Source organism: Galendromus occidentalis, unplaced genomic scaffold (genome assembly GCF_000255335.2).
Source record: "Galendromus occidentalis unplaced genomic scaffold, Mocc_1.1 scf7180000077430, whole genome shotgun sequence".
Taxonomy (NCBI): domain Eukaryota; kingdom Metazoa; phylum Arthropoda; class Arachnida; order Mesostigmata; family Phytoseiidae; genus Galendromus; species Galendromus occidentalis.
Genome location: NW_003805418.1, coordinates 240,073 through 265,854, shown reverse-complemented (window position 1 = coordinate 265,854; position 25,782 = coordinate 240,073). Strand labels below are relative to the sequence as shown.

The window sequence follows — 25,782 nt, the reverse complement described above, 5'->3', positions numbered from 1 at the left end:
TTACTGAAAAGATTGGATCTATGGTATTCATTCCACAGGAGGAACGAAGCTAGGATAGGCTTCATAATTGATCTTCAATACAAAAGCGATCAGTCCTCCGGCACGCTCTGTTAAACTTAACGTGGGATCGTTCGACGAGACGTTCGCTGTCCTTCCATTTGGGGGAATCTCTCTCCGTCAGGCGCTTACTTCCCTCTTCCCCGAGGTCTCTCCACAGCGAGCGGGTGAAGGATCGAGTGAGCGAGCGCGCACTTCTCTCTCCGGGGAAGCTGCCTTATTTCGAAACCTAGCCTGAAAGGTTGGCCCCTCTTTCGAAATTGCTTGTTCTCCTCTCAGAGCGGCGACGGCTCCGCTCTTGGCTAAATAAACTTCTCAGCACTGCCCACACTGCAGAGAACCAGAGAGACAGTCCAAGGAACGGGAACCGAAAGCGTAGCTTTCTCGATTGGAGCGTTCTGAGAGCAACCTCTGGAGGCTTCTTGTAAAAATGTCAAACGGTACGGAGGGAGTGAGAAAACCGGTGAAAGTGTGGTGTGATGGATGGTGAGTTCGGAATCGCTAATCGCTGAAGCTGCTTTGACGAAACTTATAAAGCGCTACCCGGAGCGCTCATTGACAGTCGAGAAGTGTATGATGCTACCCTTGATGGCGATGTGGGGTGTCTTTGACTTGTCTCTGGATCCGGTCGGGGAATACTCTTCCACACCGGAGGTAGACGTATTAGCTGAGTCCACTGACGAGCTTGATCCTTTGAATCGATAGAGCTGCGGGAGATACACGAAAAAACTCAGCGGTCTTTTTCTTGGATAGATCCGGGAAATCACCGTAATTCGAACGTAGGCAACGCTTTCCCCCTCTCTGATAATCGGCAGGAACGTCACACAGGCAGACGCTACAGTCTATCCACAAAGTTTAAAGGGCATGACGCCTCTCGGTGTTGGCCATAGTCCCAGCACTGAATATGGGAATCACGAGATAAGCATTCAACAATAGAGAATGTTAGGGAAACAACGCAGTCACGTTCGTTGTTTTCCGACGTTTTCTTCGACGTAGGTGTAGAGTGTCACAGAGGAGTGACCACGAAAATTGCCTCGCGAAACTCAATCTGAGATACTCGCCTCCTTCCGCTGGGCATCGCCGCCGAATTCGTGATAGCTCGCATAAAGTGCTGAACTAGCTCTGGAAGATCTGATCAATCGATCCTCATTGAGATGGGATTTGTCGATGGTCTTCGATAAAAGAGGGGAAACACCACACCAGCGCGCATCATTTCGGACGGAAACACGTCGGAGTAGCGGTCGCTCCGTCTGAAGGCCTCGAAATTCCGGACCGGAAGAGGAAATTCCTTCCCACGGAGTCGTTTGGGGTCCTAGCACGATGAGTCGTAGGAGACTTTGCATCTCTCGCGAAATGCAATGGCCTGTCCTGTGGAAATCAAGGGTATCTCCCTACCGGAATATTTCCTCCCGATGATTTGAGATCTAAGAGGAGAAGTCGATTGACGCCTCTTTCGTTATTTCAGTTACGACATGGTTCACTTCGGGCACGCCAATCAGCTGCGGCAAGCCAAAGCAATGGGAGATTATCTCATCGTGGGAGTACACACCGATGGTAAGCATACGTCCCATAAATGAGTGATAAATTAGGGGGACCACAGGGCCGTGCCGGATGTGTCTTCCGGTGGACGGCTCTCGAAACCTAAAGAGCTGTGTTCAGTCTAAAAGCGAGCCTATAGGCGTTTCTACCTGTCTCTTTCTGTCTCTAATCTCGACTGGAGAGCTTCTCAAGGATACTTTAATCGCCTTATCCATCCGGTAGTCGGTACTAGTAGTGACAGTGTCAACGACGCAACGCTATCTCTTGCGAGAGTCCAAGAATCCAACCTGTCGGTCCATCGGATAATGCGTCCGACTCCAGAACGGCACGGACTCCCGAAGATGACTCGAATGAGAGTTCAGGACCGATTCAACATTGCTCCAAACAACCCCTATATCAAAGCGATTCATTTTTTAATTCACCTCCGGCGTTCTTAGATTTCGCGGTCGCCTGAGCGAACCTCGGATGCTTGATGAGATTCTCCCTCATTCGTTTGGCAGTTATAGAGTTCGGCCGCGGGAGGGCAGGGGGATCTAGCATTCTAGTCGCTCAAGCAAACTTCCCCGATAGGAAGACGACAGCGTCATCCACGAGTGTGTGAGAGAGATGCTCGGCATTCACTCCGTGAGAACGACTGATTGTCCCCAGCCGCAACAGAGCGGATTCCGGATGAGAAGGAATTCAGTGTTGCCTGGGTTACTGCCAGCCCTTCGGAGACCGCTAGGGCAACATTGGTCGATCATCCATATATCGTTTTGCTATGCTTAAATAACGAATTCTTCCCACAGAGGAAATCATTGCCCACAAAGGTCCACCGGTTTTTAACCAAGAAGAACGCTACAAAATGGTACGCGCCATCAAATGGGTTGACGAAGTCGTAGAAGGCGCCCCTTATATAACAAGCGTAGAGACACTCGACAAGTATGACTGCCAATTCTGCGTTCACGGAGGTGAGGGTCGCCACATGTCGACCGGCGAGCTCTCTTTCAGCTCGCAGGCCTAACTGTGAGCTGTAACGGGACGTTACATATGTACGAACGGTTCCCTGTCTGATTGAGACAGGGGTAAACTCTGTGTTCCATCATTGCTACTCGCTGCGCAGCCGATAACATGGTTCTATTGTTCCTTCAAGATGACTTGACGATGGACTCCACCGGTCAGGATACTTATCGATACGTGAAGCAGGGTGGACGGTATCGAGAGTGTAAACGCACGGCCGGCGTTTCGACAACTGATCTTGTCGGTCGAATGCTCCTTATGACGAAACAACACCACAATCTCGGAGCGCAAGAGTATGGCGTGGACAGAGAACACGCCGGAAACATCTCTAAAGTACGTCCAAGACCGCTCCCGCTCTGTCTCAAGATTCCGAGTGTCCTTGCACGAACATTTCATATAATGATCGTGTTATCCTCGCTTGACCGCATAAGCTTTAAGCTAATCTCCGGGCCTTCTCAAACGAGCATGTGTCTTGCGTAGAATGATTTCTGATGCATGGGTATAACTGCGATGCATTTCCTCTGTAAGACAACGCGGCATGACCTACGAAAGTTTCAGTTCACTCACCATCCAGACGGCTCGCAAGTAAGTGCATGCTTTGCTAGAACGAAAATACCTCATCAGAAGATATCGAACGACCATTGAGCAACTCACGAGTTGCGAGTACCCTGGATGCCTAACAGGAGTTCCCAAGAATGCACGGCATGCACGAAAAACTTCCTCACCCGTCTAATATTTCCCTCCTCTGGGGAGCATAGTCTCGGGGAAAAAAGTCCGCCCAGATGTAAGTTACGTTTTCAAAGCTGGTGATCTTCTTCGACTCAATGCGTCGATGAACTCCCACAGGACCCCACAACGCACAGCCCTTGGACAGGCATCTCGCAATTCCTCCCCACCACGCAGAAGATAATTCAATTCTCTGAGGGAAAAGAACCCAAAGTAGGTGATTCATTCAAAAATCTCGACCCTCGGACAGTCTTATCATGGGCCCCGATTTCCGATCCGTCTCGATCTTCGATTCTCATCTCGATTCTCCGAAATCTTCGGAATTCTCAGCTCGATCTTCGATTTTCAGCCCACCGATCGAATCGTGTACACAGCCGGTGCCTTCGATCTCTTCCACATAGGATACATTGATTTCTTGGAGAAGGCCAAGGAACAAGGGGATTATCTCATCGTCGGACTTCACACAGATCCCGTCGTGAACCGGTAATACTGCCAATCGACGAGCGTCCTTGCGTATCTCAGATTTCGAAAACGGAGCATCCTCCATATTCAACTCGGATCGATCTCGATTCCAGATACAAGGGATACAACTACCCGATCATGAACCTCCATGAGCGCGTCTTATCTGTGTTAGCCTGCAAATATGTGAACGAGGTGGTGATAGGTGCACCTTATTACGTTTCCAAAGACCTGATGGAACACTTCAAGGTGATTCTATTTTGAAAGCATCGGCATAGAAAATTTCTCGCCGCCACCTACGTCGAGACGGACACATGTTGTTGTACTCACACCTGGGAGCTTCCTTGATCTTAAGGCGGCTTTTGCTCTCAGGTGTCTGTCGTCGTCCACGGCAAAACGAACATCATGGACGACCTCGACGGCCGTTCCCCATACGAAGAACCCATTAAACAAAAGAAGTTCGTCCAGATCGATAGCGGAAGCTCCGTGACCACTCACGAGATCGTCACTCGGATCATAAACAATAGGCGAGTGAATGTCATTGATTTCGTTTCCAATAGCGTTCGAAGCGCGCTCTGCTTCAGGTCGGAAGTTATGTTCCTCCTAAAAGCCCTAACTCCTTGCAGACTCCAGTTCCAAGAGCGGAATGCGAAAAAAGAGGCAAAGGAGCTTGCGGCCTATGACGCCTTTCAAAAGACACGACAAGAGGAATGAGCTCCTTTTTCAATCACTTGACTGCCCTGTGTCCCGAAGCCGACCTCTTTCCTCTTACCGATTCGGATAAAAAGACGCGTTGAAAGCTGAGGCTCCAGTAATACAATCAAACAGTGTGATCGATCGCCAGGTTGATTATTTATCGATTTTACATTTCTCCTGTTAGAACGAGAGCCTCATTTCGTCCGTATTGATTGGAGGAGAGGGGACGTAGCCCCTCATCGCCAGGGTGCTCGACGGATTCATCACCTTCGAAGGATTCATCTCCTCAAGGCTATATAGTGATTGCATTGTGAGGTTTCCGATCGACTTATGCACGTAACCTCTAGGGAGATGAACTTTCGAGTTATAGCGCTCTCGTTGAAGAAAGCTCGATCGTCGGTTAATCCTGCCAGGAAGCGCTCCATTCGCGGCAGTCGTGAGAATTTCCTTCTCGGGAGCATTGAGCAGAAGTGGTACTTCTCTCCAACCAAGTCATTGATTATAGCTTTTTCTTTAATGCTTATTGCTTATTATACATGATAATATTATATCATTCACAAGTGGCCTCAGACGTTTATTTTATAAAAAGCGGATAATAAATCCAGAGCTTCCACTGGTTTAACGGAGTAGCGCAATAAATAAATCGAATCGACTTGAGGGTCCTCATGCCTCGTGCATAGGATAGATTAAGGGCACATTCCGATTCTCCGGTCGACCGAGGGAATGATTCTGACGATCAGCCCGCGGAGGGGGTCCTCGAGTCTCGAGGATCAGGGATCAGCACAGCACATCCGTTGTCCTCGAATCCGAAATGAATGATCTGAGGAGAGGGACAATGACCGGGCCAAGACCGTGAGCGTACTTTCTCCGGAGATTCGAGACTTTTTCTCGGACTCTTCCGTAGCAGAGACTGGAATTTCTGGAGAATCTGACAGAATTTCCGGGCACGCCGAGTGGATCGAAGAAATTGGATCGCTTCCGCTTTTGTGATCATTTTCCTTGGTCGATGTCCCAACCCCCTGACCGGCTCCGTTCCGCTCGAAGGGTGACAACCTAATGAAGTACGTAAGTTCGAAATCTTCGATTCCACCATTTGAGCTCGTCTCCGAAGTTCTACCCCGAGCCTTAGGATTTTCGTGCTCTACCGACAGCAGGCTCTCTACCGACTGCTTCGAGTCCGCGAGCCGAGAAAGAACGGAAGAGATAGGACCTCAATCGTTTCTGTCGATTCAGGACCCGTCTTCCGTCACACGCTCTTACATCCGGCCATGCCTAAGCTTCCGAAGCGGCAACAACGCTCCACGTGGAGCTTCCCAATGTCTCTCCTGATCCCTCACGTGCTCTGAAGAGATACAAATCAGAGCTTCCGCTCCACGGCAAAAATCGATCGGCGGTATAGAAGGGGCAGTTCTCAGTGTTTTCAAAAGAGGTCTTTGCGTTTCTCCGATATACCGGGGGGAGGCAACCTTTGCCGTGTGGATGATCTTTTCTGAATGTTTCATGACATGCCGCTATCAGGATAGCCCAGGTCGGACGACAGCGCACCGATGACGAGTTGAACATCATTGACAAGCGCGCCCATGCAATTGGCAAATATCCCAGTTGTTTTGTGTGTCGACGCCGTTACCATGGTAGTGGACCCGATTTCTTTGGTAGTGGCCTCTTCAGCCAGGAGACATAGTCGCACACAGGCACACGCTCCTTGTTCGCTCTTTCACTCACTCACCCACCAAGAACAGAGACTATAGCTACCGGTGTTCACAGGTAGCTCTTCCGTCTATTAGGAACAACTAGATTCGAACCCATGTTCGATGCGGATATCGTCGAGTTTTCTCATTCATGTGGCATGAGGTGCGTGGAAGTTATCCCATCGATGAGTGGAGCATAGCCGATATCCTCGGAGAGGGGGAGAGGCCGGTGAGTTCATACTTTCATGATTTTCATACCGAAGTCTCAAAAACCACGAATCTATCTATTCCCCCGGATCAGTCGCCGCTGATCCGGTCGGAAGTCAGTTGCGGCCCGTGGAGTGGTGCGGCAACCAGTCGAGTATCACGAGTCCGAGCCATGGTCCGAGGCTCCGGTAGGAGCTTCGACCCGGAGTTAAGTTTGACGTCGTTGGACCGATGTGAATTTCCACGCCCAAGAATCATTGTCACACTCAGCTCCTCATTGTAATCGTTAAATTGCGGAATATTCGCGCTACAGCCCAGAGTTCTCGGAACATTGGGACGAGTCAATCCGAGTCTCCTGTGACAGAGTAGAATCACCGTAAGGACTTCCCTTGCGAGTACCGATAGTTCTCGCCGAGCATGATCAAACCTGTTCTTGGCCGGCCCAAAGCTCTAGCCGCATCAGGATCTTTTATGCCGATCACATTCCCGGGCAATGTGAGCGAGATATCCATTCTTCGAGAGACCTGCAGTCTCCCTCTGGGTCTAGGCTCTGAAGCTCCACGTTAGCCGATTTATGCAAAGCTCTAGCACGATCCACGAAGCAGATGAAGGACATGAAGGGATGACCATGATTTCCGGCTGCTCAATCTCGAACAAACAATGCCACAATCGATTCTGGTGGTCGTAGATTAAACCACGATGTGAAACAAATGTGCTCTTGTTGCAGTCCGGGCATGCTCATACATTTTAAGCTTGAGGCTGCGATCTTTTATCTATCCTACGCGAGGGTGTCGCGCGATCGGGACAATCTTCTTGAAAAGTGCTCGCTTGTCATGATTCGGGTTAACCCCGCGCTTCGATGCCTTCTCAAAGACGCAGCCATCAAAAGATGCCCACGCAGTCGGTTTCACGCTCTGTGGCAGATTACCGAAGCTTGATGTGCGTGAACGGATCCGAGTCTTCTGTCGGAGACGAGCGAGTGTTCAACCTTGATTAGTCGGAACCGCGCGGCGCTCGGATGATGATTCGAATTTATTAGTGGTCCGTGCTCTTACAGTGCCAATGATTTTTTTTGGTATTTTACACCGAGTACTCTTTGAAATTACGTCATTACTGCGGAAGTGTCTACCCTCATCCTCCCAGATCACAGCTCCGACAAAGATAGCCAGCAGAAAATTGTGGATGATTGGGTCACCACCCGCTCCATGGCAACCACGCAGATGCGTCGCGGGTTTTGTCCCGCGCGTCGGCTCATATTGATTGAATCAGGGTTTATTCTCCGACCTGCCACAGACTGATGAATAAATCGTCTGACAGTTTGCCAAAGATTGTTCACCCGTCTCCGTTCGCCATCGAGCCCGCCGTAGAAACCGGTGCAAGCTGTCACTCCGATGGGTATCGTATTGTTTTTGATATTCCATAGGCATTTCCGAATTTCCTTCGTCCGTTCGGATCCCTCTCCTGTTGGCACATTCACTCGCTGTCGACTGGAGTGCCTGCCTTGCCGCTTCCTTCGTTGGTCGGCGCACCCTGAGCGACCGCAGCGGCATCTGTGCGAAGCGGCGATTTTCAGAAACTCGTGCGTCGTCAGACACTTGCCAAAAGCCGCCGTTATTGAAGTGTCACTTCTGCGGAAAGTTACCAGTTATACAACTCTGCGGCGTGAAGTCGGCTCCTCTGTGCTTCGGGCCTTCATTTGTGCTTCTCGGATATCGGTGTGACAGTGAGTGCCAAGTACTCCGGGGAAGGAATCCTCAGCAGCTATGATCCACTTCGGCAGGTGTGAAGACATAATGACTTGAAGATCATCTCAAGGTAAATGATCCGGAGAATCAATCAGCGACTTTGAGCACGCAGCTTCACGAACCGGGAAGAACACGGAAAAACAAGAACGGATGCACGGGCATCCTGTGGTGAAATCGAGAAGAAAGACGCGAAATCTCAGAGGTCCACTCCTGTCATTCCGCGGAATGCAGCCGAGCATCGAAGATCAGATTTGAGCCCCAAACAGGGCTTTGCGAAAGACTTGAGCGGAATCATGAGACGTTCATGCGAAGAGATTCATCCTCGTGAGCCTCCATCCATCGAGTGTATAGCAATCTAAATAGTGCTTCAAAAAAACCTCCACCAATACTTTTGGTGGGCCCTCCCAAAAACTTGTAATGGAGCCGTTCCGAATCTTTTCTTCCGGGTCTCCTGAGGGAAATCTCTCCGATACCAGCGATACGATGTGTCATAGCATTGAATCCCAGGTCGAAGGTACAATTAGGCCGTATTAAAATCACAGAGGCTTATGACTCGGAGAAAGGTCGCAGTTTTTGATGAGCCTCATCCCGATCTCGAAGCAGATTCTGGATTCCCTCGTACCTCGATCCGACGCCTTCTGAGAAAGATGTTGTTTTTGTTGCTCAGAGCGTTGCGTTAGCGACGGCATATTCTGACAGCAAACCAGCCGTCTGGTGACTCCGGATCAGCGCAGAGAAGTTCCGGCCGCCACACTGAAGCCGTGCGGAGCGCTGACCTCGCTCAATGGCCGATGTCGTTTTAGTATGAGAGCCGGAGAGCGCCTTCTCTCCCGTTAGGGAGCTTTTTTCCTTTCTTTTTCGGCAGCCGCAGGCTCCGGGAAGACTTGACAATATCATACGCATATTCCTGTGCACACTGAAGCACACTATCGGACTACATCCAGTAGCACCTTCGGGTGGTGACTCAGAGTCGTCGGAACGAAAGTCATTCGACGATTCAGCTGCAGATTCGGAGCTAGGTCCCGATCTGAAAATCGTCCCTATATCGGGGACTCGAAGAAAGAATAGCCCATAACAAATTGGCGGAACGATTCAATGGCAGCTTCGCTGATATCGAACGCGCTACTCTCATGCTTGTGTTGACCGAAAGGTCGTGGCCGGTCGTGTCGGAATACGTTTCTATGCTTCCAATTTCTGTGAGCCGGTGGTGTGGGTTCTCGGTGGACCTCCCTCGTGGATGATCCGCAGCCATACAGAGTGTTAGATTTCGCAGGACTTGCATGAGACACCTTAGAACAAGTCTCGCGCGAGCTGTAAGCATGGAAAACTGGATTCGCCCGGCTAATTTCTTCGGGATCATCGTATTTTGTATCCCCATGTATTTTGTGATCCCGTCAGGTTTCATCATTCGTCGACTCCGGAAGTCTGACACATCATAAATCATAATTATCAGTAGGTATGTGATGAATCTCAGGAGAAGGAATTATATCTCCCAAACAAGTTTGAGATCTCTCCGTGGAGACGATTCCGGGTTCTGCAAAGTTCGCGGGCTCCGATTCCGAGGAAAGACGCGACTCGACGCCGCCAGAAAACAGGGTTTCCGATTTCCCTCCACTACGGCGACTCGAATGGTCTCCAGAAACAGTCTGCAGTCTGCGAATTCGAGGCTCATTTGGCGACAATCCCAGAAATGGGTGGCGCTCACAATAGCTTCACCTATTAGAACAAGGTGTTCATTCATCTCATGTCAACTCCATTTTCTCCGAGACAATTTTCCATAGAGCTTTTTTTTCTTTTGTCTCGCCAAAGAAGAACCCGTTTCAATATCCTATCTCGGGAGGGACGCATGCCTAAAGTTGTTGGAATAACGACATTGCTGGATACTGTTTGGAGTGTGACCTGAGAGTGATATGTGGGCTTGTTTTTTACTTTCTCTTTTTTCCACAGTCCAGAAAGAGGAGCGGAAAGCAGCGGAAAGGAACAAATAGCTAGAGGATGTTCCATAGCTCCGGGGCGTTTCGTGTTTTGTTAAGAAGCAGCAGCGATAGATCTTGTGCCAGATCATTCTACTCGTGGCCGGCTGGAGATGGGTTTTTCTTCGCTTTCTCGGGGGAAGTCGGCTGATAGCTTCCCCGCTCTTCCTTGTTGTCGTCTAGCGGCCCTTCCCTCTGGTTTCCTTCTCGACGGTTTCCTGTTCACCTACTCCAAATTACTCGCGCTTCACACCTAATGGTTGACAGTTTCCCTCAGAAATGACGGGAAATACTCTTTGTTATCCCGTCGGATGCAGTCGATGAAATCGAGCCGCCTCGATGAAATATCAATTTCTGGCTTTCTGAAAAACCTAGGCCGGGAGATGAGCATCTCCCGGATGTCTGTCCCGAATTGCGAATGTTTCAGCCGGATCAGGGTCTGGATTCAGATCAAGAGCCGCATCGCCGCTGCGTTCACAGACTTTTCAAAAGTGTTCTGTTGTCCGACACGATAGAATCACGCGAGCATGCCGGAGACACGCTGAGATTACGAGATTCGAAAAAAGCACAGCTTTGACATGAGCACACTTCGAACTGTCAGGGTTTTTATTCTCTGGCTCTTCTCCCCTATTCCTTTTAGAAGAGGGGGAGGAGAGTGACAACAGTACGTGGATGCTAAGCGATCGTTTGTTAAGATTACAAACATTTCAATGGAATATCACTGCTTGATCGGCAGTCTGTCCGACAAGATTCCCCTCATTCTTGTCGCTCCTGAAGCGCCTCCGATCTCGCGATGGACTCTCTGTTTGGAAGAATTATTTCTAAACTCGTCTCGACCTGTCAAGCTTGGAAAAAGTGCGAACGCAAAACCTGTCTTCAGCTCTCCTACAAGGAGAGAGAGCAGGAGGCGATCTGACGCCGTCAGAGATGTCGCTTCAATACATTCGATGGGACGGTTCGACGGTTTAAGACAAGAAGACTAGCTTCAAGCGTCGACTGCATGTGTCGTCCGCAGTCTCCGGCAGAGGGTGGCCCACGGACAGATGACTCACTGAGTGTATCAAGAGCAGAATGAACAGACTCATTGGTTTCAAGTTATAATGTTTCGCTTCCAGGCAATCACCCCAGAGTTTATCTCAGAGCAGAAGCAGATAATTTCTTGTCTGGCCTGATAGCTGGAAGATGACCAATCTGTACACAGCTTGTTGTTTGGTGCTCTGGTGTGCAGCGTCAGCGTTGGCTCAACAGCAGCCAACGATATCGTATATATCTCAGCCAAAAACTGTCAGCATCGGAGATACCGTCGACCTTGACTGCTCCGTGCAGTACGCGTACGATTTCCCCGTTTTATGGGTGAAGGTGAGTAACGTCGATGACTCCAAATGGGAATCGACTTATCGATTTCCCTTCTTCGCCCTCGGTGTCAGAAAGAGCTGAGAAACTAAGATGCTAGAACGAGGGAGAATGTTGACGACGCTCGAGTCGGTCATACAAGGGATGCAAACCTCCTGGTGGGTTCCGGAGTATAAGTTCTCACCCAGGACGCGCGTCGGAAAATCAGCACCGGGACAGGGCTAAAGGCTTTCCGCTTTTCAGCTCAATGGAGAGAATGATGATGTCATGTTCATTTCAACGGGATCGTCCCAAATCGTGCCCGATCAAAGATTTTCGATTCGACACGACGCCACAACTTCATCATACACTTTACAAATCACGAAACTGCAGGAGACTGACGGCGGCATCTACCAATGTAGAGTCATCCTGGGCCAGGTGGGTAGTACCCTTACGAATGTCTAGACACAGAGACCGGTGCCCGTCGCGTTTTCGGGACGGAGGACGCGGCGGATAATTGTGTCCCGAAGATGAGCTCATTCGAACTTCATGCGTATTTCTCTTCCAACTCTAGGTCTCTATCCTCACGAAAGACGTGCGACTTTTTGTCCGAGTCCCGCCGGTAATATCGGACAACTCGACGCGTTCAATAATTACATCCACGGGGAAAAATGCGACGTTGGAGTGTTTTGCCCGAGGGCAGCCGAAACCACGAATCAGTTGGAGGAGGGAAAACAATAATCTTCTCCCCACCGGAGGTTCCGTCTATCGCGGTGAGTCGCATCTCCGGAATCGATCCGGCAATATTGAAAACCCGCGAAAGTGACCGGATGATCCTACTCGAATTCGTCGATTCATCGAAATCAGGAGACCAAGGGACACGATTCACAAGCGAAGTACCTGAATCTACTGTTCAGACTGTGTTCCCCGGAAGCTGCGATGGCTCCATATTTCTTTTTGATAGAAACAAAGAGTTGTTCAAACATCTGAATTCACATCCTCCCCAAAACCGCTCTTCGAACGTGACGTCCCCGTGGAGCTACTGTGTTGTTCCGGGTCTGAGGTCATGAATTATTTATACGATTCCCCTTCGCTCCCTCGTCTTTTTCGAAGAAGATCTCTTCAATATTGATCCGGTGCGTCGGCTTCACGGCCGAGGAGATGGAGAAAAATCGTCGGAAATGGTATCATCAGCTTCGGTATTAGCTCAGCTCCAGAAGGGTCATTCCACTCAAGCCATCCGCCTCTGAAAATGAGCTAGCTCCGACGGGATTTACACGGGTTGTTGTACACACTTCAGGGAGGAACGGAGAACAATATGCTCGTTAAGCACTGTGTCTGCTGATCGCCGATTTGCCACCTCGCTCATTATCGTCGGGGCGGCTCTGGGTGTGTTCGGATTGGACATGTCGTTGATTTCCGCTAATGTATAGTTGTATAGTTGCGATTCTCCATAGGATCCCGATCGAAATGAGGAGTGGCGGTTGGATCGGAGTTGCAACCTCAAATGAGTAGAGTCGTTTCTTTCGACGGGAATCGATAGGATGGAAGCGATATCTGCCGATACAGCCTCGATAAGCGATAATTCATCCTCCGTAGGCAACGTCCTCCACATTTTCAATGTGACCAAGAACGACCGAGGCATCTATTACTGCATCGCCGAGAACCAAGTAGGGAAAGGCGCGCGTAAGAACATTGGCGTCGAAGTCGAGTTCCCGCCGGTGGTCGTCGCTGACCGAAGGCACTACTCGCAAGCGATCAATTATCCCGTGGAATTCCAATGCCAAATCGAAGCCTATCCGACGCCGAGTGTAGTTTGGCTCAAAGATGGTGAGTTCGATCCCGATTCTCCGGCATGATCATGAACCGAGAGACTATTCGTGCGTTCGCCTAGACGGCAGGCCAGCCTCGGAGCAGTTTTGATATACATAGGACGAATCTCCTCCCTCAAGGTTATCAACTCCACACGAATCAGCATTACAAGATATCCATAATGAACTCGGGCCATGAGTTGACTACCACAATGCTCCGGGTACACGCCGTCGAACGATCTCAACTCGGCAACTACACGTGCAGGTGAGTCTCCAGAACAAGCCGTGTAGACCCCTTTCTTTAGGGAACCTCAAAGCTACAACACCTATCCGCTAGACCACCTCCGAATAAGAACTTTAATGAATATCTATCACGGATGCTAAGGTGCTTGAGAGGCTTCTCAGGCCCGTGGAATTGAGGTTGAAATTCTCTGAAAATTTTCTGAAGTTTCTCAATGTTGTTGAATGATCGGAACGAAGAGGGTTTCCGGACCAGGCGAACCCGTATACCTTCTAAAGCGCTCCGCCGTCGTTTTCAGAGCCATAAACAAACTTGGCACTTCCGAGAAGATTATGACGCTGGTCGAAAGCGATTCCGTGGTTTGTCCTCCAGCTTGTGACTCTCAGTACCTCTCCGGTAGCAGCAGCATCAGAGCTGCGGTCACGCTTCTGGCTGTAGGATTACTCTGTACACGTACAGTTCCATGAAGACTCGACGCGGCGTTTATTGTCCCTAAGGGCAGCTACACGTCATGAGCGCACGATGACTGTAGTAACTTGTAAATAGAAAATTATCTGACGAGATATGAATGCTGGAGAAACTGAACGAGTCGTGCGTCGCTCCAAACCCGGGTCTTGACTTTTCGTCGGATGTGTAGATGATTCGTAGGGGTGACCTCGGGTTTCTCTTCGCGCTACGGAACACGATGAATACCTTATCGTGGTTCGGAACTCAATTCTTCTCGGCTGTCGAGAACAGCTCAGATTTCCCTCCATCCGGTCAACATTTATAGGTGAGTCCTCTACTGTCGGGATCCAACGCGGGTTACGTACCGTGGATTTGGCTGAGTGACAGTAAAGGTTCGGAGTATATCTCTCGGATAGTTCGCCGGAATGTTCTTGTAAAGATGAGCAATATTTTGTACCTTTTCTATCGATGTGCTCGTGTGATTGGGTTTGTGAAAATCGAACGTGCGCGAATATACATAGAATTCATACAGGATAACACAGAGTGCAATATTTTTGGAATGTAAAGAATTGTGCAGAAGTCGGAGAGAGGATATCATGCGACCATTGAAGACCGTACTTCGATCAGTCGGGTCCGTCGACTCGGGGAATAACAGAACGTTTTCGAAACAATTCATGTATGTATGTACGTGGGTATACGGTCTTTTAAATGTATCAAGTCATACAAAGGCGAAGTCTCAGATGATCATGTCGTACGTTAGCAGTTGACAAGTTTCCTTGAGAATTCGCCGAAAATCATCCGTAGAACTCCGATGATGCTTGAGATAATGAAGTCGAGAATGAGGAATGACAGAACCTCCGACATCTTCCATAATCCCCGCTCATTGAAGCACGTATCGCGCTTGAGGGTGATCCCGCCAATGGACCGAATACGGAAGAAGAATTCTCCCCCTTCGGCCTGAATCTTCCGTCAGATATCGACTCAGAGAAACCGTCTCCGAAATCCATGAGCACTATTAGCGCCCTACGGAGCCAGAGGCTATCGCCCCCCTGATTCCGAGCTGACTGACCGAGAGGGAGACAATTTTCCGAGAGAAACGTACATGCGCGGATCTCTTAACCACTGCCGTCCCGCACAGGGGGCTCGTCAAAGACTGGCCAGAGAAACCACCGACATGCGTGCAGACAGCTGGTGCGTGATTTCGATGTGGGAAATCCCTCAAAGAAGAAACGGGCTCTAGGAGCATTCAATCAAGGTCTGAGAGAATCTCGTCATCCCAAGTACGCCGATCGTTTCACGGACGAAACCTTCTAGAGCCGGCTATCGAGCGTGGAACCCGGCCCCACAGAGACCGGAACCAAAACAATAAAACCAGTTGAGTGCTTGTCAGCATTCGTGTGTGCGCTTCCTTGATTGGATGCCTCTCCAAAACTAACCCATTGCTATTCCTCCTTGCTTATAAACTGCACCAGTCACGATTTGCCTACAATAGCCCGAGCCCAGTCCGGCTGAGAGTCGATGCGCGAGTTTGCTGGCAGTCCGGGGTCTGAACGCTCGCGGATGGAGAGAGGACCAAAGTCATAGATAGGCATCGTTCGCCGCCTCTAATTCAAGCTATCAAACACTCCTCCGTGGCACCAAGATCGCTTCCGGGAAGCACAAGAAGGATTTATGTTCTCCAACGCAATCGCTCCACAGTTTTGACTCGGGTATGCAAGAACGGACTTACCTCCGACCTGCCGACGAGCTGCACCAAGGTGCTCCGTAGACATTGATCCCAGTCTGGACCGAACAACCCACCTTCTCTTCACGTCGGGTCCAAGTTGAAGCGGATAGGAGTCACCCGATGTGGGAGATACCCCTCAGGCTAGAAGCAGTTTGCAGGGATCGAGTCACGTGGTTGAGATTTGGTCGCGAGAGCGTAGGCTGAGGTTGTATTGTATTCGGGTCATATGAACCTAGTGAGGTGAGTCTTGTCCTATGGGCAAGACGACGTCCCTGAGGAGCTCACGCCTCTTGAGAGGTCTATCAGCTGACTTCAGAATCGAGGGATTGAGGAAAATTCACGCTTTTTTAGAGGAAGCCCGGATCGGTAGCCTCAGAGGCACTGAGGGGTGGAATGTGGACGCGGCTCGAAAACCCCAATGACCCCGATCAGTTGAACGGTTCTCGAAGGCACCCCGCTATCCGAATCCCATCCTAAGCTTCAATAGGTGAGCGTTTCCGACCATTGAGGCCTGCATGAAAAAATTGTAGTTTAGCCGATCGGAAGGGTTTAGTGGAGGTGCTCCTATAAGTCATCTGTATCTGCAACGCAGTCCATTACGCGTTTCTGGGATTTTCTCTACTGACATCAGTCAACTGAATCGCCGCGTTTGATCCCGGTAGGCCGAATCGATCGAAGATCAGATCGATCGGATTGCATCGGCTTGACCAGATCTATATCTGCAAATACGCGAATTCTACGAATATATCATGACGTGAATCGACGAGCTTCTTCATGGCGTTCCGAATCGGGACCCGACCCGGATCGATGACGGAAAACGCTCGCATTGCCATCCCGATGGAAATCGCCTACTCGTGCCAGAGAGACTCTCGGTTTGCCTTGGAGACTCCACGATCTCGTCTGACTCAGGTGTAGCTGTGGAAGACGCCCAAGTCGGTCTAGGGCTGAGGCCACGGGCTCGATTTTCGCGGACTCGTACGGAGCTCGCGCGAGGATGTGCGATGCCGAGCCGGAGAAGGACGGACATGTGTATCGAATCACGGATAATTTTGCGGGCAAGATCGGTGAGGTCACAAGTGTGCTGACCAGGGGGGGGGGCGCTCCGATTCGAAGCTCCCACAGGGCAAACCCGTGGCGAATATCAAGTTAGCACGCATGTGCCTCTCGCAGTGCGCTCATGTTCTGTCTGCGCATCATTTCCAAGGGGCAAGCTGGTGAACCACTCAAACGGATGATGCTCTCTAAACGCATGAGATGGTGTGCGTGTCCTCGCCGTCAGGGGCAGAGGTATCATATAGCACGTTAGAATCAAGGTGCACGGGAGACGTAGTGAACGTGCACGTAGGTATCGTTCAGCTCTCGCTGGCGTAGGCGCTAGTCGTAGGTCAAAGGGCAGCCCTCGATCGGTCAAGATCCTGGCAGTAGGCTCCTTACTAGGCTCCCCAGGCTCACTAAAGGCGAGATAGAGAAGATAAGTTTACCCCGGACAATCTTCCACTTTCCGAGCGCCCAGAAAACCCCCGGACCGTCGTCTTAGCAGCGGTTGGCTTCTTGGAACCGGTGTTGGGTGCGACGAGAAGACGAAGACCCGTGAAGTACAGGCCACGCGCTGTCGTGATCCAGCGAGGAAATCGTGAAACTGAGGCAAGCCACAGGAATCAGCATGGAGGAGGAGGAATTAAATTCCCTGTTGATGGAATATCTCAGGCGCAAGGTTGCGGAGCAAGCTCGTGATGAGGAGTTCCGAGAAACCGCCGTTGCAGTGGGCGAGTTCTCAGGCACAGGTTCCGTGGCCGAAGCTGTCGAATGGCTCGATGGCTTGATTTTGGCGAGAAAAGTAGGCAGATGGTCCGAAGCATACGCTCAGAGCGTAGTTCTCACGAAGTTGGTTGGTCCGGCCAAGGCGTGGTTCAAGACTCATGGCAGCAAGTGCGAAAATTTCGCGGAGTGGGAAAAGGCATTCGAAAAGGCGTACATACCAAAGGAAGATACAGGCAAGATGATGGGAGTATTAGTCGAGGATTACCAGAGGAAAGACGAAGACGTAGAGTTATTCGCGAGGCGAACGGAACACCTCTCGCTGAAGTTAGGCCTAACGCAGGGAGAGGTAAAGTCGCAGATCCTTCGGGGTTTAAGGCCGGATTATGCATTCATGATCCCTTCTCTGCGGATCATCGAGCACGAGAACGTCAACGAGCTGGTTCGGGACATCAAAATATTTCTGGAAGATCGGAAAGCATTGCGAGAGAGAAAAGCTAGGTCGTGGAACGGAGCCGATATGCGTGAAGGCAAGGGCCCGGTTTGCTACAACCGCCGAAAGGAGGGCCACAGGTAAGCGAGATGCCCAGAAAGAGACAAGGAAGACCGACAGTCATACAAAACGGCGAGGTTCTCCAGGAGTTCCTTCACGATTGCATCGCCCAGAGTCCAGTCAACGGATTCCAATGAAAGTATTCCGTGGAGATCGGGTCACTGGCGACAGCGAAGTCCGCCCAATGGATGGACGGGAGCATCAGATCAGGCACGAAGAGCGTTGACATTGCGAGAATCAGCACCAGGGGGAACACAGGCGTCGACTGCAGCGGTTCGGCCAAGGGTTTCAAAATGCTCTGAATGTCAGAATTTTTGACGCGAAGCCAAGGAATGCACTGATATGAAGTCTCTAAGATACGGATTCGAGGAGATAAGTTTCTCCGACGCAGACGAAGATCCAGCTTTTAAGGATGTCGCAGTGAACAGATTTACGTCGGGAGCGATAGAGGATCTTGGAATTGCGGTCATCAATATATCTGGGAAGTCGTAAGCGCCGGTCTGTGAGTGGGTCCTCGATTGGGCAGTAGGCTGCCCAGGCTCAGTACAGCTGAAATAAAGAACAAATTAGACCCCCTGTCCCCGATCTTCAATTTCCCAATTCCGCAGGAAACCCCGGACCGTCCCATCAAGCGGACTCTATCGGGTGGTACGCATCTTATGTGGAGTACCTAGTATATGGTCCATGCGTGGAGTATCCGGATACGTACATACACGCATAGTATCTGAATTACATTTATCGAGTTCTTCTGTGTATGGAATAAACTATACATGAAGTAGTGTATGTACACTACAATATGGATTATATCCCCATCATATAGGGATCATAAGCGGGCTCAGCATCGGGATTATAGGGCTTGATGTGAACGAACATATATGAGCTCGGACCCATATATGAACTATCATGAGGGATCGCTCTTGCGAGTGAAGCACCCGAAGCTGCCAGTGACTGCGTTCCAGTCCCTCGATTCCGATAAGAGCCTACCGCTGTTTACGGAACAGGGCGGATGCCGAGTGGAACGAGAGCTTCCGGAGAGTTCCTCCGATCCGCTTGTGGTAGTCTGACATGCCCCGAGCTGACTGCCCCATCGAAATGCAAAAGACGGGCCCCATATCCAAAGCCGTCAAACTGGAGGGAACCGCTCTTGTGCATGGGTACGCGATGAATGCGTCCAATTCCGGAAAACGAGGCGAGTGATTTGTCGCTTCAGTCTCTCGACTCAGTCCAATCGATTCGTGGGTCCATTCAGAGCCTCGTCCGATTCGCTCACCGTGGAGGCTGGAGTCCGCACCCTCTCTATCCGCGGAGACCAGCCTGCCTCATTCCCCGAAATTAAATTTCTGAACCAACTTAGCACCAATGCTCCGATGAGGCTCCACTCGAGGGAGCGTGGCTGCTCACTCCGGGCGGGCCCGTGATTTTTTTGGGAGGAATTCCTCGGAGCTCCCATCTCGACGATTCATCTTCTTGATGCGGAGTCATTTAGGAAAAACGCTGAACTCCTGGCGTCCGGCAAACGATCCGTCAAATTAGACTGTTGCCCTTGGAGAACTCTTTGAGTAGAATGCACCCATATGATACCTGGACAGTCGAGCGTCGATCAGCAGCATCCAGCGACGGGCCCGCAGAGGTCCATCATCGAGGGCTTCCGTGATGGAAAAGAATCGGGGTTCAAGGAACTGCTCCGACAACAGACGTTTGGGAAGGAGCACAGGGACAGGTCATTTGTCTTTCGGAGGAGTGCAAGACCGACAGGAATCGCGGCGCGAGACACTTGACTGCAAGCCTCTTCACTCACTTCTTATGCCTTCATTTTTAGGAGCTGTAAAATCAGAGACAGTTGCAAATATGAAGACGTCACTCACTCAGTCAGAGCACGAGCTGCTCAAGATGACCCCTCGAGACAACCTTGATTCCGGAAACTATATTGCGCTGCACTACGTGCCAACGTGTCAGCTCAGACACTTAGGCGTAAAAACAAAGGACGTTTTGCAGCTTTGTCCCAGGTCTCGGGTAGTACCCAGCACGGAGTCCCAGGCAGCGAAAATGAGATCTACGAACAATTCGAGCTGATCCTTTGATTCGGCATTTTCGCCTCTCGGCCCTGATCGCGGATGTCTGGGTATTTGGCGAGGATTGAGAATCTCTGGCGACAATCATTGGACAGAATTATCTGGGTGGGCAGTGCGCCCCTCAATTTTCGGCGTCTTATTCCAGGCTGAAAAGAGCGAGCCGTCTACCGGCGCGTCGACTTTTCCCGATATGATTCCTGCGGTACATAGGCCCTCGGAATGATGCTATTTTCCGTTCTGCGAAATCATTATCGGCTTTGCTTATTGAGCTCGCTCCAAAGTCCAAGAGATAAGAGGTGGGAATTCCGAGCCACATCGTCTAGTCCGCTCCTGATTATTCTCCTTTTCGGGTTTTCATGAGCGTGGGTCCGGCACCGCTCCACCATTGATGAAAGCAATCGTTGCATCGAAGGGGGCTTCATTGGATTGTTTGTTTGCGGCTTGTCGGTTGCTACTCCCAGAGAAGGTCGCGCGGTCAGTCAGTCAGTCAGCAACTTCCATTCGTTCACAACTGCAAACAGGCGGGCAGGCCTGCAAGCAGGCCGGCAGATATTGGCCCCGGTTCAAAGGTAGGCTTTTCATCTTCATTCGGGCGGAACAGAAAACCTTTTCTCCCGTTGGTTCGTTCGTTCGTTCGTTTGGTCGCTCGGTCGTTTCTCAATCGCTGTGTCTCTGCTCAAACACCTCTCGTTGTTTGTTGCTCGCCGGCCTTGCGAAGCGAAGCAGGTCATCAAACATCGCGAGAGCAACAACATTGTGTTTTGCAGATATAAGATTCTGTTGGATCGACTTTGGAACTCTGATCGGTCCCGCGCCGAATATCCGAGGGCGATGCCCCGTATGTTCGGGAGAACTCATTTTTCCTCAAATGCTCCAAGGGTTCCATGACTACCAATCGTATTCGAAGGATCGGACTCACCTCAGCCCTCATGCCTGAACTTTAATTAAACGAGACATAATTTTTTAGGCCTGTTCGTTTCCTTCTCCCGTCCTTTCCGTCTCGTGGGTCAGTGAAACGAAGGAAGCGCTCTCCTGAAATGGGAACTTAAGCAAGTGACGGGAAGTGCTTGTAGCGAAGTTGATGGTGAAGTGAGGCACTGATGAGAGTAAGCGACGCCTTGACTGACTTAGAGACTCACTCGCCCGCCACTAGGCTTGCTCACTCAATTAGGACGTGCAGGAATGCGACCCCGATAAGGAGCAAAAGGAGACACATAGTGGAAGACGAAGGAGATCCGAACGAGGGAGCGAACAACTGTCTGTGAGAGTTGAAGACGCAGGCGGCGACGACGACGACTTATCGACTCGGGGCCGAGTGGACGGAGGGGAAGGAAGAATCAGCAGAGGATTATTGCGACTCCGTCGCCGCCTCCAACGACGTTGTGTCCTCCTCGATGCTGTAGATGTCGACGGCTGACAATCATGACGCCAGTAATTCGACCAGGGAATGGTTGGCCGGCAAGGTCAGTTGGTTAATCGGCGAGTCGAAGCGTGACCTCGCTCGCGATCGACAGTGCTTCGGACTTTATCAACCTAGAAACGAGTTCATTCCGAATCGCACCGACTTCATTGCACGTGGTGGGTGCGTCGGGCCGATTGCCTATCGTGGAAGCAGAGAGGAAATATCTTCATAGTAGACCGGGAAAAGAGCTAGCATGGAGCACAAGGAACGGGGCCGATCTTCCCGATCGACGCAGGCAGCAGAGGGCCGAAGTTTCATTGACAAAGTTTTCGACATCGAAGCAACTCAACAGGCGAGATTAGAGGTTGCCCTCGAACCTGCAGCCTTCACTCGTGAGTGATTCAAGAGCCTCCTCGCGCACTTTTCCCTTGACAGCCATTGCATTAAGTCAGATGGAGAAAATGCTCCTTCAAAAGGGTTCAAACGTTGTTGCTTCGCCATGGATTTTCTCGGATGTCGGATCGGCTGTTCGAAGATGACTCCTGTGAGGAGGGTCTACAGGAGCAGACCTCCGGCCTGACCTGCCTGATTCTCAGTACTGATACAGCAGGATCTGAGGTCACGGGTCGACTGGTCACATGGTCTCGGTATCTCTCCAGAATCGTAACCAAAGAGGTGCAAACCTTTGGTGCCTTCCACGAGCGATCGAGAGCTGCTGCGCCACATATGGAAGCGATGCATCACAGTTTATCTCGGGATCTATCTACAATAATCATTCAAAATATTCGTCATAGAATCTCATGACAGATGTCTCATTCACCCGATGCGCAATTTCGGGGAACTTCCACGGCCCAGTGGGCGTCGCCGGGCCGGAGGGACGTTGGGCGGACCGCATCTGTGGCAGCCACGGCGGAACTCGCAACGAATTTCCGGTCTGCGGTGCCGTATACTGCGCTGTTGCTACAGCTGTGACACAGAAACGTGCAGCTCTGGACTTATCTAGGTGTCCGGCGTTGATGACGGCGGAGGTCGCGTCGAGGTCGGATGCGTTCCACATAAAGTCAGTCGGACAATGTTGATAGTACGATTGGGGAGTTTTTGGCCTATTAATCGAAGCGCCGCGCCGCCACCTCGGGCCTCCGTAGTCAGAGTTGGACGGATGCAAACCTTCCGATCGTATCGAGCTCGTACCGAATGATCGCGGACTACCGTTCGTGTGCCGGTGACCGCAGCCGAATGCGGTGCACCGCAACATCCTGAAGAAGCTATCGGCTCGAGAATGGGGAACGACTCGGAGATCAGTAGGAAATTTCCGATCTGCGGCGAAAAGGTGATCGAAAAGCTTCAGAGCTCGTTCTTGTCTACGGTGGCGTTTTCGCTTTCGTGGGTGGAGTTTCCCCGTCAGTCACTTGCGAGTAATCTAATGATCAACATTTCCCGAGACACAACAGCTGCCGGGAGAACGTTGCGGTGGGAATGTGTGAGAGACAAGCGAATCGAGCTAACGCACCGACCGAACGGCGGACTCCGCCACAACTTGATAAACTAAATTATCCCAAGACAGACTGCTGACTTCGCTGTCCAGTGCTTTCGAGCAGAGGTATTCAGCGTCCGCTCCAACTTTCCTTCTCCTTCCTCAGCGACAATATTTAGGAAGAATACAGTCCGTGATCTCGAAAGTGCATGAAATGTGTCGCGGTCCGATGCAGTCGCTCTATTCCGGCTGTCAGCATAGTTGGCTCCAAATCCGACGGGGAAACCGGATGATTCTCGATTACTGATAGATCCGTGGTGCGATCATCTCGTCAGATTCGGACTATGATTATTGTCGAGATATCGCGTCCATCCCGGATTGTGAGCTTGATGCCTAAGTCTGACGGGTCCGTCCGCAGTCCCCCCCCCCTCGGCTCACGATGGTCGATGCGTTGTGTACCACGTAGACGTATGCGTGTCCGCGCTACTTCCTGCGCCTCACCCCTACGCTCATCTGCGGACTTCAACGTAATCGTCTACATTCTACATCAAGATCGTGGCTAGTAGAAACCCACAAAAACGCCCGCTCGTCTCTCCGCCGTAAAGTCGTGCAGTTTGCGAATTCATTCGAAGCCGGGGGAGCTGTGGGCAGTTTATTCTTCGAATAGATCATATCTAAACTGTTGTGGGTTCCTGAAACAATTTCCGTATGCCATAAGCAACTTTCAAAGATAATCGCGCCCCTCGGCGCGCAGTCAGGCCCCGGCTTGCACGGTCAGGGCCTGACTGTGTATTATAACAAGCGGACCTCGGAGATAGGAGACTTAGTTTTCCGACACATTTCGGCTCTCCGCTGTGTACGCCGCGCGGGCATGCGAATCGCGCATTCAAACATGAAGCTTCTAAGAGTCACGTCTACAGGATGCGGCTTCTGCCATTTATGATCAGGAACATAGGGACAAGCGGAGAGCTGTTGATGATTTCATATTGTGTAATCTCGCGTCCGTTATTAGTCCAGGAAGGCTTTGCGCGGATTCACAGATATCCGGCAGCAGGAGTACTAGATCGCGCAATAGATCCCAAGGTACTCTGACTGAGCTGCAATCGCACCGCGAACTTCGCAGCGATCGGACGGTACGAGCCCTCCTGTTTCTCTCGCATTTGCTGATCGCTTGCGCACACTAAGAGAGCTGATAATTTCCCGCGAGCTTCGATCGACCTGGGGTGCGCGGCTAAGGCTCCGGGGCTTGAATATGATGCGATTGCAACATCGCTTTCCCCACTCTAGACTGCGGCTGTTATCGGAATGATTTTGGACTCCGACATGCCTCTTGCACGTGAATTGCACGATGTCAGACCTCGAGATCTCGGAACACCCTCATCGAATCATTACATCCGACAATGTCCGAGATACCATGTTGGGCGACGATTCCCTGCGATCCGGGATATGACATTGAGACACGAGGGGAGGAGTGTCGCCTTAGCTATTATCGTCCTCTCCTCTCGCGCAACCTTTCGGACAAGCGACCCCTCCTGAATTTTTCTCCGGCTGGACCGAAACTCAAAATCCCTCATCAGTGTTGTCCTAGTTACTCCGAGAAACTTCTCCTCTCATAAACACCTCAGTCTCGTCTCCGATCGTACGCGATTTAGTAATTCCAAGTTTTCCAAGGGGTGCTTCCTTTCCGATGAAGTCTCTCGAAAGCTTTATCGATTCCGCTGAGGCGAGAACGGGAGTTGGGTGGGAACTTCCGAATCAGGGTCCGATGGCTTAAACGATTACAAAATCACTCCCTGAGTGGAGCGCTCGAGGCTGCGACACCGGGTGTGCGATCCTTATCACAAAAAATCTTCTCTTATTCGAACTCGACGCCCAAATCCAGTGGCGGGACAGATTACCAACCGTGCGCATAATTTCCTTCGCGAGGATTGCGGGATCCAGGATACCCTCTGATAGGGAACATTCTGGACAAATAGACACTTTGAAACATCTCGCTCTCGATGCCCCCGGTGTTCGTGGCGGAGAAGAACGGAATAGCGGACGCTGCGTTTGAGCGCATCGGTGCAGAAACGGGGTAGTTTGACCCAAGTCATCTCGGAGGGAGCCTTCTGAGCAAGAATTTCCTCGACTGGTCTCCGCGATGGTCTGTTTCTGGAGAGAATGTTTTTCCTCGGTGATGTGATCTAGCGACACGGGGAAAGAGGAATCCCGTCGCCATCATCGCTGCTGAAATTCAGGTTTCACAAGCAGTGATTCGTAAAACAGCACTAAGTCGTGAGCTTTCCGAATATGACCATTTTGGATCATCATTGTCTCGGATTCGACAGACTAGGATAGGATTGAGCCAGCTCGGGGAACGGGAAGGGAAACTCATCATGTCATCCGTCGCGTTGTACGCACAGCCTTCCGATGGCCGGATCCGGTAGGGAGGAATTCCTATTAGTTCTTTTTTCTCAGCGTGCAAGATGTCGAGAATGCGCCACCTGGTCTAAAAATGAGGAGCAGTACGAAACGGCTCATAAGAACAGCCGAAGGAACGAGCGCGCTGACGCGACATGCGCACCGGCTGTAGGGTAATCAGCTCGTGATGAAAATATCATTTCTCATCCCGGCGACACCCGTCTCTTCCGAGTCGACGCTCAACTTTTCAAACTTCCACCGAGTTGTGTAACTTCAAGCTGTTCTCAGAGAGGTCCGCCCTTATCAGGGTTTTCTTTGCGAGGCTTTGATCACCGCTGCGGTTCCTGTCTCACTTATCTCTTTTTTTTGTGAGACCACATATCTATATGAGGCATTCGCAGATTTTGTTGGTCTTTTCCCGATCGTTAGAGGTCTGCAGGGATCAAGAAAAACGAAGAATCATCGACCATCTCAGCG

General features: G+C 50.9%; 2 protein-coding genes across 3 annotated transcripts; both read left to right on the top strand.

The window, feature by feature from the left end:
- The first annotated feature begins 375 nt into the window (after positions 1–375).
- Pect (phosphoethanolamine cytidylyltransferase) lies at positions 376–5,092 on the top strand. Of its 2 annotated transcripts, XM_003742711.2 has the most exons (10): positions 376–543; positions 1,523–1,611; positions 2,385–2,546; positions 2,729–2,928; positions 3,154–3,180; positions 3,442–3,534; positions 3,671–3,804; positions 3,897–4,029; positions 4,153–4,307; positions 4,407–5,092. In XM_003742711.2, the coding sequence occupies exons 1-10, from the start codon at positions 488–490 to the stop codon at positions 4,492–4,494; spliced, it is 1,137 nt and encodes a 378-aa protein (XP_003742759.1). In that variant the 5' UTR covers positions 376–487; the 3' UTR covers positions 4,495–5,092. The 2 variants fall into 2 exon arrangements, with proteins under 2 accessions (XP_003742759.1, XP_003742758.1); XM_003742710.2 differs by lacking the exon at positions 3,154–3,180.
- A 6,179-nt stretch (positions 5,093–11,271) lies between these two features.
- On the top strand, positions 11,272–14,210 carry LOC100904804 (lachesin). Its single transcript, XM_029111299.1, has 6 exons — positions 11,272–11,452; positions 11,696–11,859; positions 11,996–12,194; positions 13,021–13,251; positions 13,374–13,497; positions 13,772–14,210. The coding sequence occupies exons 1-6, from the start codon at positions 11,272–11,274 to the stop codon at positions 13,938–13,940; spliced, it is 1,068 nt and encodes a 355-aa protein (XP_028967132.1). The 3' UTR covers positions 13,941–14,210.
- Positions 14,211–25,782: the final 11,572 nt, after the last annotated feature.